The sequence below is a fragment of the Cervus canadensis genome, chromosome X, assembly GCF_019320065.1.
Source record: "Cervus canadensis isolate Bull #8, Minnesota chromosome X, ASM1932006v1, whole genome shotgun sequence".
Classification (NCBI taxonomy): Eukaryota; Metazoa; Chordata; class Mammalia; order Artiodactyla; family Cervidae; genus Cervus; species Cervus canadensis.
Window position 1 is genome coordinate 37,870,250 of NC_057419.1, and position 12,702 is coordinate 37,882,951.

A 12,702-nucleotide genomic window follows, 5' to 3' on the forward strand; every position below is an offset into this window, starting at 1 on the left:
GCCATATCTGGCTCCAGCCCTGGACTCTTTGTCCCTCCCCTGGACTGGGCTGACAGTACCTAGTGACATAGTGCAGACACGCCTGCAGACATTCCCTGGGAAAGGGCAGCAGCAGCCAGGTGAGGAAGCTGCGGGCTGAGGGACGTGGGCCCAGGGGCTGGTGTGGCCCAGGAGGGCAGAAGTGGGGGTTGGGGAGAGGCTTGGGTCTTGCCTTCTCCTCTCAGCATTCAGCCACTTAGATCCCTTCTGTGTTTCGCTCTGAGCTGGACTGAGGCACCTCCTACCCGGGTGCCAGGCTTGCTTAGTCTCTCTCTGTAGCCCCCAACTCATCCTTTTCCCAGGCCCAGTGTTGTTTCTGCTCTCACTCTTTTCTGCCCAGGCAAGAATCACCCTTTTCCCCACAGGGTCAAATCCCCAGAAAGACTGGAGGGGGGCCCCCAGGCTCAGGGTGGCCAAGTTTATATCTTTAAGACATTTCCTGCCACACAGGGTTAGGGTTCAGTGGGGGCCGCTGGGCACTGCCAGGTGCTGTTTTCCTTCCCTGATTAGAAGGCTAACCAGGCGTGCAACCAACATAGGGGCTGTGGACAGATGAATACAGCGCACTCGGCAAGCACAGAGGACCAGCCAACCGGGCCAAGATTTGGGAGCATTTTCTTGAGGGAGGCAGGGAGACTCAAGCTGAGCTTGGAGTAAATGATGACTGGGATATCTAAAGGATGGGTAGCCCCCTAGCTGTTTGAAAGTTGTTCCAGCTGTTGGGAATGGCACGGCAGAATGCATGGACTTAGAAAATGAGATGAGGAGAGGAGAATAGAGACAAGATGGGTTTGAATGGAGAGAAGTATAGAGGAGGATGCAGCAGAGCAATGGGGAAGGGACCCAAGCTTTGATGAGGGGTCAACATGAGTCCTAATCTGAGTTCCAGCACTGGCCTACCAGCTGTGTGATAAATTACTCAGCTTCTTTGAGTCTCCATTGCCTCATGCATTGAAGACAATAACTCACAGCTCACAGGTTTGTTGTGAGGATAAGAGTTAAGGAACAGACTACTCCTAGCACAGAATAGGTATTCCCTAAGTGGTGGCTGCTTTAATAAGCCCAAGTAGAGAGCAACAGGAAGTCAGATAGTTGATGGAGGAGTAAAAGGGTATAGTCCAAACAGTGAGAAAGGGAGCTGATATTACTAGGAGCTCTGTGGAAAGATCATGGCAGAGAGAGAGAAGGAGAAAACTGGAATGAGCTAGACAGGCCCTGACCCAAGTCTGGCCACAGAATACATATGACAGTGTGGAGGAAACAGTGCAGTGACTAAGGTGCTATGGAACCGCAGGGTGGAGGCAGGGAAGAGAAGCAGGTGAAGAGGGAGAGGGATGGAGGGGTTTTGTCTTAGCCGCACCAAACCGATGAAGGCAGCTGGAAATTCAGAAGAAAATCTGAAAAAAAGCCCCCTGTCCTGTCCTGCCAGAGGCTGCCTGTGAAATGGGGGAGGGAGTATGGAGTCTGAGGCTGAGTGTAACCTCATTTAGCCAAGCCAGGCCCCTCTTTCCCAAACCAAAAAGATGCAAGGATTTCCTATAGTTGGAAGGAGGGACAGGAAAGAGGTAGGAGCAGAAAGAGATAGACTTGAACGTGCGTGTGTGTATACGCATACACACGCATGCAGGCACATGTGGAAAGGAATGCTGAGAACATTTTTTTGAGTTCTGCGATCTAATTGATCTCAGAATGCAGTGTCCTTAAAGGAAGAGAGGCTGCCAAGGTACAAAGACTTTGAGGTCAGAGGAAAACAAATTTGAAATTTGACTCTACCATTTAGCAGAAGTGCAGTTGTCATTGAGGTAAGTTGTTTAACTTCTCTGAGCCTCACCTTCTCTATCTGAGAAGTGGGTATAATATTAGTTGCAGGGACTAAGGACAATCTCCTGATTTTGACCTGTGCTTGAGTGCTTGGGCAAATCTGGATCTGAAGACAAGGCCAGAGCCAGACATGGTCAGAGAAATCTTGTCTAATTAAACACAGGAGCCAAACATGCCTGGAGCAACACAGAGCATATCAACACCTGGACTTTAACCCAAAGTCACAAAAACAGTTTGGATTTCAAAATCAGGTAACTCCCATGAATGTTTTTGAAGTGAAACCCTTGAGTTACTGATGTTGACATAGGGATCAGCTCTTTCCAAAGGGAGAACAAAAATTGAGATCTCAGTGCTCACACAAGGGTCCTTAGGGGCTCTAAAGGGAGCTCCTGGCTATGTCCCAGAGGGCTCAAGAAGATGGGAGGTGGAGAGCTATAAGAACCTAGAAACTCAGGGGTGGCCAGGCTGTCTGTGAGGCGTCCCTAAAAGACAGAGAGAAGAGAACAGCTGAAGTTCGCTTTGGGGCTTGAGGAAGCAGCCAGAGAAAGGTAAGGACAGGGAAACAGAACAAATCTAGAGGCAACTGAAAGCCCTGGGAAGGGAGGAGAAGAGTTGTCAGTTATAGGAAAGAAGAGAAGGGCTAGAGGAGGATAAAAGTCAGACCAATCTTCAATCTCTCTGTTTCTTAAAAGCACTCATAGAAAGAAAAATTATATTTGTATCTGAGGCAGCAAAGCTTCTGGGAAAGAACATGGGCTCTGGAGTCAGCTTGTGTGTGTGTGTGTGTGTGTGTGTGTGCGCGCGTGCATATGCGTTAGTCGCTAAGTTGTGTCTGACTTTTCGCAACCCTATGGGCTGTAACTTGCCAGGCTCCTCTGTCCATGGGATTCTCCAGGCAAGAATACTGGAGTGGGTTGCCATTACCTTCTCCAGGAGATCTTCCTGACACAGGGATCAAACCTGCGCCTCCTGCATTTCCTGCACTGCAGGCAGACTCTTAACCACTGAGCCACCAGGGAGTCAGCTTGACCTGGCTCAAAAATCCCAGCTCTGGCGTGTACTCACCACATGTACCTTGTGACACTGAGATAAGTCCCTTCACCTTTCTCTACCTCAGTTTCCTCATCTGTGACATGAAGGTTACAATTAACATCTACCTCTCAGGGTTGTTTTGAGGTTTACAGGAGATGGTGTGCAAGGGCCTGGCACAGAGCAGGGGCTTGGAAAATGGTTATTCTTAACAATATGCTCCTCCACCACCTATTTTGACTCTAACACGTCTCATTGAATGAAGCATTTCTTTCCATTGTACCTCCTGTACCAGCTCTGCCTTCAAAATCCCAGGCTTGGGAGAAAGGGCACCTGTGTTCCTGTTTTTCCCGCACTGGTTTAGGCCCACAGCATGAACTGACTGAGGCTTTTTTTTTTTTAAGCTGCATGAAGAAACCTTGTTCGGACTATCCCTTTGCCCCTCAGTTTCTTTCATTCTGCTCCCTCAACTTTTCTTGGGCTTCCCTGGTGGCTCAGTGGTAAAGAATCCGTCTGCCAATGCAGGAGATGCAAGAGACCTGGGTTCGATTTGTAGGTTGGGACAATCCCCTGAGACGAAAATGGCAACCTGCTCCAGTATTCTTGCCTGGAAAAACCCATGGACAGAAAAACCTAACCCATGGCTGGCTATAGTCCATGGGGTCACAAAAGAGTCTGCCATGACTTAATGACTAATTCTAGCTACTAATACCCTCCCTCTTCCCCCTACAACAGAGAGGACCACCCAGAATTTGCCACAACGTTCAGGCCTTGTGTCATCGCAGCCAGTTCCTGGCTTGCAGCATGATTTCCTTATAACTTAATGGCAAACATGGTGGGAGGTAGAAGGAAGCCTTCTCCCCCTGCCTAAGAGACAGAGGGGAATTTCTTCCCTAGAGCAACTGGCAAGCTCAGGAAACCAGGAGTCACAACGTACACTTGACCCAGGGGCAGGGCAGCAACGGAACAGTCTGTTCTATTTCATACAGACACTATAGGTCAACATTAGCATTGGGAAGAAAAAAAGAGGGATATTGGGTTTGGCAAACCACTTAGTTCCCCCCAAGCCACATTGTTTTCTCTTCCTGATAAAGTTTTACTTCCCTTGATCACCAACCATGAAATTGGAGCTGGGCTAAGAACTTTTACAGGTTGCTTCATTGAACCTCACAATAACACTGAGTATGAACCTCATTTATAGATGCGCACACAGACTCAGAGGTTTGGTGACTTACCCCAAAGTCATAGTAGATTAAAAAAAAACAAAACCCAAAGCTAGGTGGCTCTTATCTTTTCCATCTTCTAATCTTCTTCTGTTTGCTTGCTTGGTTAACTTTTGCTTTTTCCTTCTGGCTTGTCCTCACTTGGCCATCCTCTGTATGGGCTCAAGGAGAGATGGTCAGGCTTTGCTCCGTAACTTTGGGATCAGACTGCACTCACAGGTTAGCAACTTCCTTGTTTCTTATGTTTTTATGGGTAGCCTTTGTTCTGTTGCTGTTTTTGTCATCATTAACAGCTAGCCTACACTTCGGGGAACATCATCTGCAAAAGCACAAAGACTGTACCGTGTAGAGCCTAGACTTCTGCTTCAGACACTTCTGTGTTTCATCCTACTCAGACACTTCGGCTGTGTGACCTTAAGTGAGTTACTTAACTTATCTGAGCTTCAGCTTCCTCAGCTGGAAAGACTGGGGTAGCAGTCCTTAGAGGCTTGCTAAGTGGGTCAAAAGAAAGAATGTATGGGAAAATACTTAGCACAGTTCCTACCTTGATAAAAGTGCACTCCTTTTCCTAACCTCAGGCTCACCCATATCCTGGAAGGGATTTAAGCCAGGAAAAATCCTGCTGAATCTAAGTTTCTAGCAGAGTCATGGGAGAGTGCCTTAGGCCAGAGGCTTCTGGTTCCCCTGGGTCCCATCTTACATGCACCTGTCCTTGTTCCATCTTCCCCCCCGCCGTGGCCATTCTTCTGGCGGGGCTATGGGGTGGGTGCGGCGATGGACCGGGCGGGCACAGAACAGGTGGGTGCAGGCTGGGTGTCCGGCGCTGGGACACAAGTGCTCTGTGTGTAGGGTGGGCGGAAGTCAGGGCGTTTGATCTGAATTCTAAAGGGCGTTGTTCAGAGCCCCACAAAGGTCCCATTGTGCAGACACTGGGTATAAAGCAGCATATGACTCCCCAGCACCGGGCGGTGATGAATTGGGACGCAGGCGCGAACCCAGGGACCACTCCCCCTGCATAGACATGAGACCATAGGGGACCTGTCTGGGTGGCCTCAGGGATAGGCGCTCCCCAAGGTAACGGGGCTTTGTTGGGTTTAGCCCAGGTCCAGACTTAAGGAGCTGGGGGAGGGGAAGCTAAAGAGGATGGCTGATGGCAGAACAAGATGGGCCTGGCAAGGAAGGGCTCAGAATGTTGGATGAAGGTGGAGAAGAGTGACGGGGCTCAGGGAGGTCAAGTCATGAAGTGAATGAGTGAGGAGGAAAAGAAAGAGAAGGAGAGGCTGGCAAGGGAGAGGGAGTGGTGAGGAAAGCTATGACTCTCCTTCTTCCTTTCTTGTCACTGGCTCTTGGAAGGGTTGGGGGGAGGTGTCAGGCAGTGTTATGGAGCCTTGCTTTCCACCCCAGCTTTCTGACAGCTTGTTCTGTGGCTCATGTTTTGCAGGTGTGAATGAGGCAGGATGAACTGGACGGGTTTGTACACCTTGCTCAGCGGCGTGAATCGGCATTCTACTGCCATTGGCCGAGTATGGCTCTCTGTCATCTTCATCTTCAGAATCATGGTGCTGGTGGTGGCTGCCGAGAGCGTGTGGGGTGATGAGAAGTCTTCCTTCATCTGCAACACCCTCCAGCCTGGCTGCAACAGTGTCTGCTATGACCACTTTTTCCCCATTTCCCACGTGCGTCTGTGGTCTCTGCAGCTCATCTTGGTGTCCACCCCAGCTCTCCTCGTGGCCATGCACGTGGCACACCAGCAGCACATTGAAAAGAAAATGCTTCGACTTGAGGGCCACGGCGACCCCCTGCACCTGGAGGAGGTGAAGAGGCACAAGGTCCACATCTCAGGGACACTGTGGTGGACCTATGTGATCAGCGTGGTCTTCCGGCTGCTGTTCGAGGCTGCTTTCATGTATGTCTTTTATCTGCTCTACCCTGGCTACGCCATGGTGCGGCTGGTCAAGTGTGATGCCTACCCCTGCCCCAACACAGTGGACTGCTTCGTGTCCCGCCCCACGGAGAAAACCATCTTCACGGTCTTCATGCTGGCCGCCTCAGGCATCTGCATCATCCTCAATGTGGCCGAGGTGGTGTACCTCATCTTCCGGGCCTGTGCCCGCCGAGCCCAGCGCCGCTCCAATCCACCCTCCCGCAAGGGCTCGGGGGGCTTCGGCCATCGCCTCTCACCTGAATATAAGCAGAATGAGATCAACAAGCTGCTGAGTGAGCAGGACGGCTCCCTGAAAGACATACTGCGCCGCAGCCCCGGCACCGGGGCTGGGCTGGCCGAGAAGAGTGACCGCTGCTCGGCCTGCTGATGCCACAGACCAGGCAACCTCCCATCCTGCCCCCCACCCCTGTCCTGCCCCAGGCCTGCCCCTCTTTCTCCCCTGCCAGTGTGCAGGCCTCTGCCTGCTAGGGGTTGCTCCATCAAAACTTTCCTTCCCTCCCTACTTCCCTTCCTCCCCAGGGCCTTCTGCCTCAGGGCCTGAAGGTGTGGGGAGCTGGAGGCCACCCACGCCAGCACTCAAGGCTATCGGGGGCGCAGGCAGCTCTCGTTGCCCGCACCCCTTCCTCTTCCCTCTCCCTCTCCCTGGGACCACTGGGGACCAGAGGTGGGATGCTCTGACAACATCTCCAATTATGAAACTAATCTTAACCCCGTGCTGTCAGATACCCTATTTCTGGAGTCACATCAGTGGGGAGGGATGTGGGCAAGTGGAGTGGAGGGAGGGTGCTGTGGATGTGTGGGTGGGGAAGGGAGGGTAGCAAACGCAAGAAAAGGAGGAACAGTGCTTGCCGGCCCTGAGGAAAAGGAGGACATGTCTGGAGTGGAGGAGCTAGGGAGGGAGAAGCAGGCAGATAAGTTGGAGTGGGGGTTGGTCAGGGTTGCCTTTGCCTCTAGTCCCCAAGGCCTCTCTGTGCCTGAAATGTTACACATTAAACAGGATTTTACAGTAAACGAAGAGGTGGCTTGTGTGTTTGTGAAGTTCTTTCTCCTGCAATCTCTGACCACCCCCTGGATGAGCTGGCCTTGGCTTTTTGCTGATCAAGAAAGAAATGCGAAAAGAAAGAGAGCAATTTGAGTAGCTGAAGCTGCCAAGGAGGGACTGCCGCATGTATCCCACTACCCCAGAGGCCAGGCACAACCAGGCCCAGAGCCATTCTCTCCTGTGTTTTGTTTGGTTTGGGTTCTTTTGCCCCCGTTTTAAAATAACAGCTTTATTGGACTCTAATTCACTCATCCCTTTCTCTGATTGATTTTTTTCATCCATTTTAAGTATGTAGTTTATTGAGTTTGGGTAATTTTGTGCAGTTTTGTAAACATGACCACAATCTATTATAAAACATCTACATGCCCTCAAAAAGTTTCCTTGGACCCCTTCCTCTGATTTTAAAAAGATTAAAATGACAACTCCCTCTGGAGAGACAGGAAATGATGGAGAAAGTTCACAAGTCTGAGAGGGTAGCATGCATCTCCTCGGCGAGGCCTGTCCCCTGCAGCCTGTCCTCCCTCAAAACTCAGCCTTCACTCCCTATGGATGCTCTCCAAGCGACCCACTGGATTGCACAGTGATTCTGACCCCTTTTCTCAGATGTAGCCCTAATTCTACCCTTCTCCCCAGTTTCCTTCCCTCAGGAATCAATGCCTCCCACCCCAGAGATGTCTCTAACACAGGTTAAACATTTCACAGCAGCAGTTTCCTCAGCATCACTCACGCAAGCAGCAGGTACCTCCCCTCTTTCCCTGGGTTGTGGTGGGAAGAGCTCCAGGCTGGCACTTGATAAAGCTGGGTTTGAGTCTTGGTTCTGTCACTTAGTAGCAAAGTATTCCCTTCTGCAAGCTTCCACTTTCTTATGAGCAAACAAGGGCTGGCCCAGAACCTTTCTAAGCTTCCTTTAACACTCTGGGCTCCATGGATTCCCCAAAGTCTCCCCCAGTCTCATGCGGGTTCCCTGTTGCAGAGTCACTGCCCTCACCAATGGCCCTTAGGACTAAAAGTTTCCCCCACAGTGGGTTTCTCCCTTCAGCTTCCATACCTCTTAACAGAAAAAATTATTTGCTACTCCCTTTCAGAGAAGGCTGACTCCCTGTGGGAAGTATGTCAGAAAGGAAGAGAAAATCAGGCATAATCTTATCAGAATTGTTCTCTAGAAACAGTCTTTTTCCTTCAGACAGAAAGCCTGGGAGGGTTCCTCATTCAAGGAGGTTTCTCCTTTGGAAAAGAAAGGAGTGCACAAGTATTCCTTTCCCACACACTCTGCAATCCTGAAAGAGAGTGCCCCCCTCTCTTAAAAGACAGACATTCCTTTCCTGCAAGAAATTTCCTTCTTCCTTAGTAAACCGACAGCTACTGTCAGAGGAGAGGTCCCCACCCCATCACGATGAGGGGAGATTTCTTTTCTTATTGAAATACATTCCCCCTCCCTCCACAACACAACACAACAAACAACAGCAGCTCATTTCTGTCCAAAAGGCCAAAGAGAGAAAGTTTTTCTTTTTAAAATTCCATCCTTGTTCAACAAAGGAACTTCATACCCTTCCCACATTGAGAAATGTTAAATCTATCACCTCAGAAATCTAGTTTCTCTTCAGATTCTAAGAATTCCCCTTGGAAAGGGGTTCCATCTCCAGATCAAGACTTTCCTCTCCAGGGGGCAGTGGTGGGACAATAAAGCTACTGGGCTGGGTGTTCCAGTCAAAAGGACACTTACTCTTGTGTATTGTGAAACAGGTCCTTGCATGTGTGCTCATTTGCTCAGTCGTGTGACTGTCTGCGACCCCATGGACTATAGCCTGCCAGGCTCTTCTACCCATATGATTTTCCTGGCAAGAACACTGGAGTGGGTTGCCATTTCTTCCTCTAGGGGATCTTCCTGACCTAGGAATAGAACCCACATCTCGTGCATTGGCAGGCAGATTCTTTACCACTGAGTACCTGGGAAGGTGGGAGCAGGCCAAAGGAAGTTTGAGGGGAGCTGGTGTGCACAATATATATAGCAAAGAGGTAGGCGGGTACAGCAGGCTGACCTTAGGACTGACTTTTTTATTTGAGGTTATGTCACAAACATGTAAGGGTTTCTTATACAGGAGGCAAGTAGGGCTTAGTACTTGCCACACAGAAGACACCCAGTAGAGCAACTGTAGTAGTGAAGATGGCAATGAAATTAGGAAACCTACTTCTAGCTCCTGGAAACATTATACTTACCCTCTCTGAGTCTCAGCTTCCTCACCTGAAATATAAGGTTGATGATAACCTCTCTACCTCTTTCACAGAGCTTTTGCGAGACCCAAACAAGATGTGTTCAAAAGCTGGTTATACACTGTAAAAGTAAGGGACAACAGTATCATCAGCACTGAGACCACAGCCTTAGGGCATGCTAGAACTCGATGAGCCAGAAAGGAGTGAGGCTGGTTCAGCTAGGTTGGAGCTAGTGGAAGGAACTTGGCAACGTAGGGTTGCCCCAGGGAATGGACAGCAGTCTAAACAGCAAAGTCCAGGAGATGTCACAAACTTCTTTTGAGCATGATCCATTTAAGGGTAAATATTTAAGGGGTGTGATCTGAGGATAGAAAAGGCCTGGTAACAAGCTTCTGGCATTCTCTCTCATGGTACTAGTACTTCTTAGAGACATTTCTGGTCTTTTTAGAGCAACTGTGTGTGCAGAGATACCAGGAGCTAAGGGCAAAGGAACAGAGTCAGCTCCTGGATGAAGGGACTGGTTGAACTAGGAGAGTAGTCAAGGCCCCAGCCAGCTGAGTTGGGATTTCAAAGCAGGCTGCAGTCTCCATAGAGAATTGGCATGGCAACCATGAACTGATTCAGATGCCCAATCAGATAGCCTGGGTGCACACAGTGGTGGCTAGAGGGGAATGCTTGCTCCATTTACTGATTCCACAATACTTAAATGCCAGACCTGACCTGTGGGAGAGAAGGGACTATAAAAGCCCACCAAGCTAGGCTCCCTTTGATTCCTGGAATAGGCCAGTCTGAACCTGTCAGGTGGGGAAAGGATTGGGGCACTTTAGGGAGGGAGAATAAAGTGGACAGAAAACATACAGATATCTGAAAGGGTATGGTGTTGTCTTCAGAGTTAGACAAACAATCTGCTATGAAGGATTTGAGGAGGGAAATGGTTAGAGGGGAGGTAGGACAGATAAACTGTGACCTGCTAATAATTGGCCTTGTATGTCACTATAAGGCATTAAGACTATTCTATAGTTGAGTTTTGAGTAGGGGAATGCCACCTTCAGATTTGCAGTGTGGGAGCTCACTCTGGCAGCTGCAGAGACTGGATTGGTGGTTGGAAAAATGAGGGGAAGAATGACTGGCCATGGGACTGTGGCAACAGCCCAAGTGGGGCCTGTGGGACTCGGACAACGGCAGGAGGAGTAAGAGGACACAAATGTAAGAGACTCTTTGGATGCAGGATTGATGCCAGGACTTGATATCTGAGTGTGGTGAGACTGAGGAGCCAAAGACCATTTGGAGATTTCCTCCCCCTTCCTTGACTGGCAGATTCCTAATCATTGAAGACTCAGCTCAAAGGTCAGTTCCTATATGAAACCTTGTGAAAACCTTATGAAACTCTCTTCTCCTTGCTCCCTCCCCCTAGCCCCTCAGAAGGAAGGAGTCCTCCCCCTATTCTGATTTCCTGCAGGATATTGTAGTAGTGTGTGTTGATTAGAGTTCTTATCAAACTGTGTGGTAATTACTTGCATAATCTTAGCATCCAGTAAGTGCTTAGTCTGTTGAATTAAGGGCAGTAGGAAAGAGGATATAGGCATGTGCAAAGGCTCAGGGTCTTGAAAGAGTGGAGTGTGTCCTAGAGCAAAAAATGCCTGGGATGGGGCTCAGGGTGTGATAGGAAATAAGACCGGCAATTCAGGTTGGGGCCAGGCCATGAAGGGTCTCATATGCTATGTGTAGAAATTTACACAGGAGTTTGAATTCTCAACTATCACAGGTAGGTATCCTTCTTTTTTAAAAGTTAGGTCCCTACTAGTGTGCGTGCATGCAAAGTTGCTTCAGTTGTATCTGACTCTTTGCAACCTTAAGGACTATAGCCCGCCAGGCTCCTCTGTCCATGGGATTCTCCAGGCAAGAATACTGGAGTGGGTGGCCATACCCTCCTCCAGGGGATCTTCCTGACCCAGGGATCAAGCCCATGTCTCTTATATCTCCTGCATTGGCAGGTGGATTCTTTACCACTACGCCACCTGGGAAGCCCAGGCTCCTACTAGACTTGTAGGCAATTCTGTACTTATCATGGTAAAGCAGACTGGAGATACTGAGGAGATTCAGGTCAGGGCAGACCTTGCATAACTTGATGCATTAAGGTTGATGGAGAACTATGGAAGAAAGGGCAGAGCAATTTGACAGTGGACTTCAAAGAGAAAGGGTAATGTATTCAGGATGGTGAACAACTGTTCTCCATGTCAACTGAAGACCCTCAGTACAGCATGCTGACCTTTGCCAAGTTGCTTCGCCACTCTATGCCTCAGTTTCCTCTTCTGTAAAATAGAGATAATAATAGTACGTCTGTCACAGGGCTGCAGTGAGGATCAAATGCATTCATTACATAAAAGACACTTAGAATAGTCCCTAGTTGATAGTAAGTTCTATGCAAGTATCTGTTTTTATTTCCTCCCACCATCTTTGCCATCCTCCAAAGATTCACCAAGAAAAAGAAATGCAAAAGGGCAAAATGGTTGTCTGAGGAGGCCTTAAAAATATCTGTGAAAAGAAGAGAAGCCACAGGCAAAGGAGAAAACAAAAGATATACCCATTTGAATGCAGAGTTCCAAAGAATAGCAAAGAGAGATAAGAAAGCCTTCCTCTGTGATCAATGCAAAGAAATAGAGGAAAACAAGAGAATGGGAAAGACTAGAGATCTCTTCGAGAAAATTAGAGATACCAAAGGAACATTTCATGCAAAGATGGGCACAATAAAGGACAGAAATGGTATGGACCTAATAGAAGCAGAAGATATTAAGAAGAGGTGGCAAGAATACACAGAAGAACTATACAAAAAAAGATCTTCACAACACAGATAATCAGGATGGTGTGATCACTCACCTAGAGCCAGACATCCTGGAGTGCAAAGTCAAGTGGGCCTTAGGAAGCATGTCTATGAACAAAGCTAGTGGAGGTGATGGAATTCCAGTTGAGCTATTTCAAATCTTAAAAGATGATGCTGTGAAAGTGCTGCACTCAATATGCCAGCAAATTTGGAAAACTCAGCAATGGCCACAGGACTGGAAAAGGTCAGTTTTCATCCCAATCCCAAAGAAAGGCAATGCCAAAGAATGCTCAAACTACCACACAATTGCACTCATGTCACACGTTAGCAAAGTAATGCTCAAAATTCTCCAAGCCAGGCTTCAACAGTATGTGAACCATGAATTTCCAGATGTTCAAGCTGGATTTAGAGAAGGCAGAGGAACCAGAGATCAAATTGCCAACATCCACTGGATCATCGAAAGAGCAAGAGAGTTCCAGAAAAGCATCTATTTCTGCTTTATTGACTATGCCAAAGCCTTTGACTGTGTGGATCACAACAAACTGTGGAAAATTCGTAAAGAGATGGGAAT

General features: G+C 48.6%; 1 protein-coding gene across 7 annotated transcripts; it reads left to right on the forward strand.

Annotated features, from left to right (window-relative positions):
- On the forward strand, positions 1–7,072 carry GJB1 (gap junction protein beta 1). 7 transcript variants are annotated; one of them, XM_043458276.1, is made up of 4 exons: positions 92–119; positions 2,024–2,111; positions 4,406–4,530; positions 5,554–7,072. In XM_043458276.1, the coding sequence occupies exon 4, from the start codon at positions 5,570–5,572 to the stop codon at positions 6,422–6,424; it is 855 nt and encodes a 284-aa protein (XP_043314211.1). In that variant the 5' UTR covers positions 92–119; positions 2,024–2,111; positions 4,406–4,530; positions 5,554–5,569; the 3' UTR covers positions 6,425–7,072. The 7 variants fall into 7 exon arrangements, with proteins under 7 accessions (XP_043314208.1, XP_043314214.1, XP_043314211.1 ...); XM_043458273.1 differs by lacking the exon at positions 2,024–2,111 and having other exon boundaries at positions 1–119; XM_043458274.1 differs by lacking the exon at positions 92–119 and having other exon boundaries at positions 1,903–2,111.
- Positions 7,073–12,702: the final 5,630 nt, after the last annotated feature.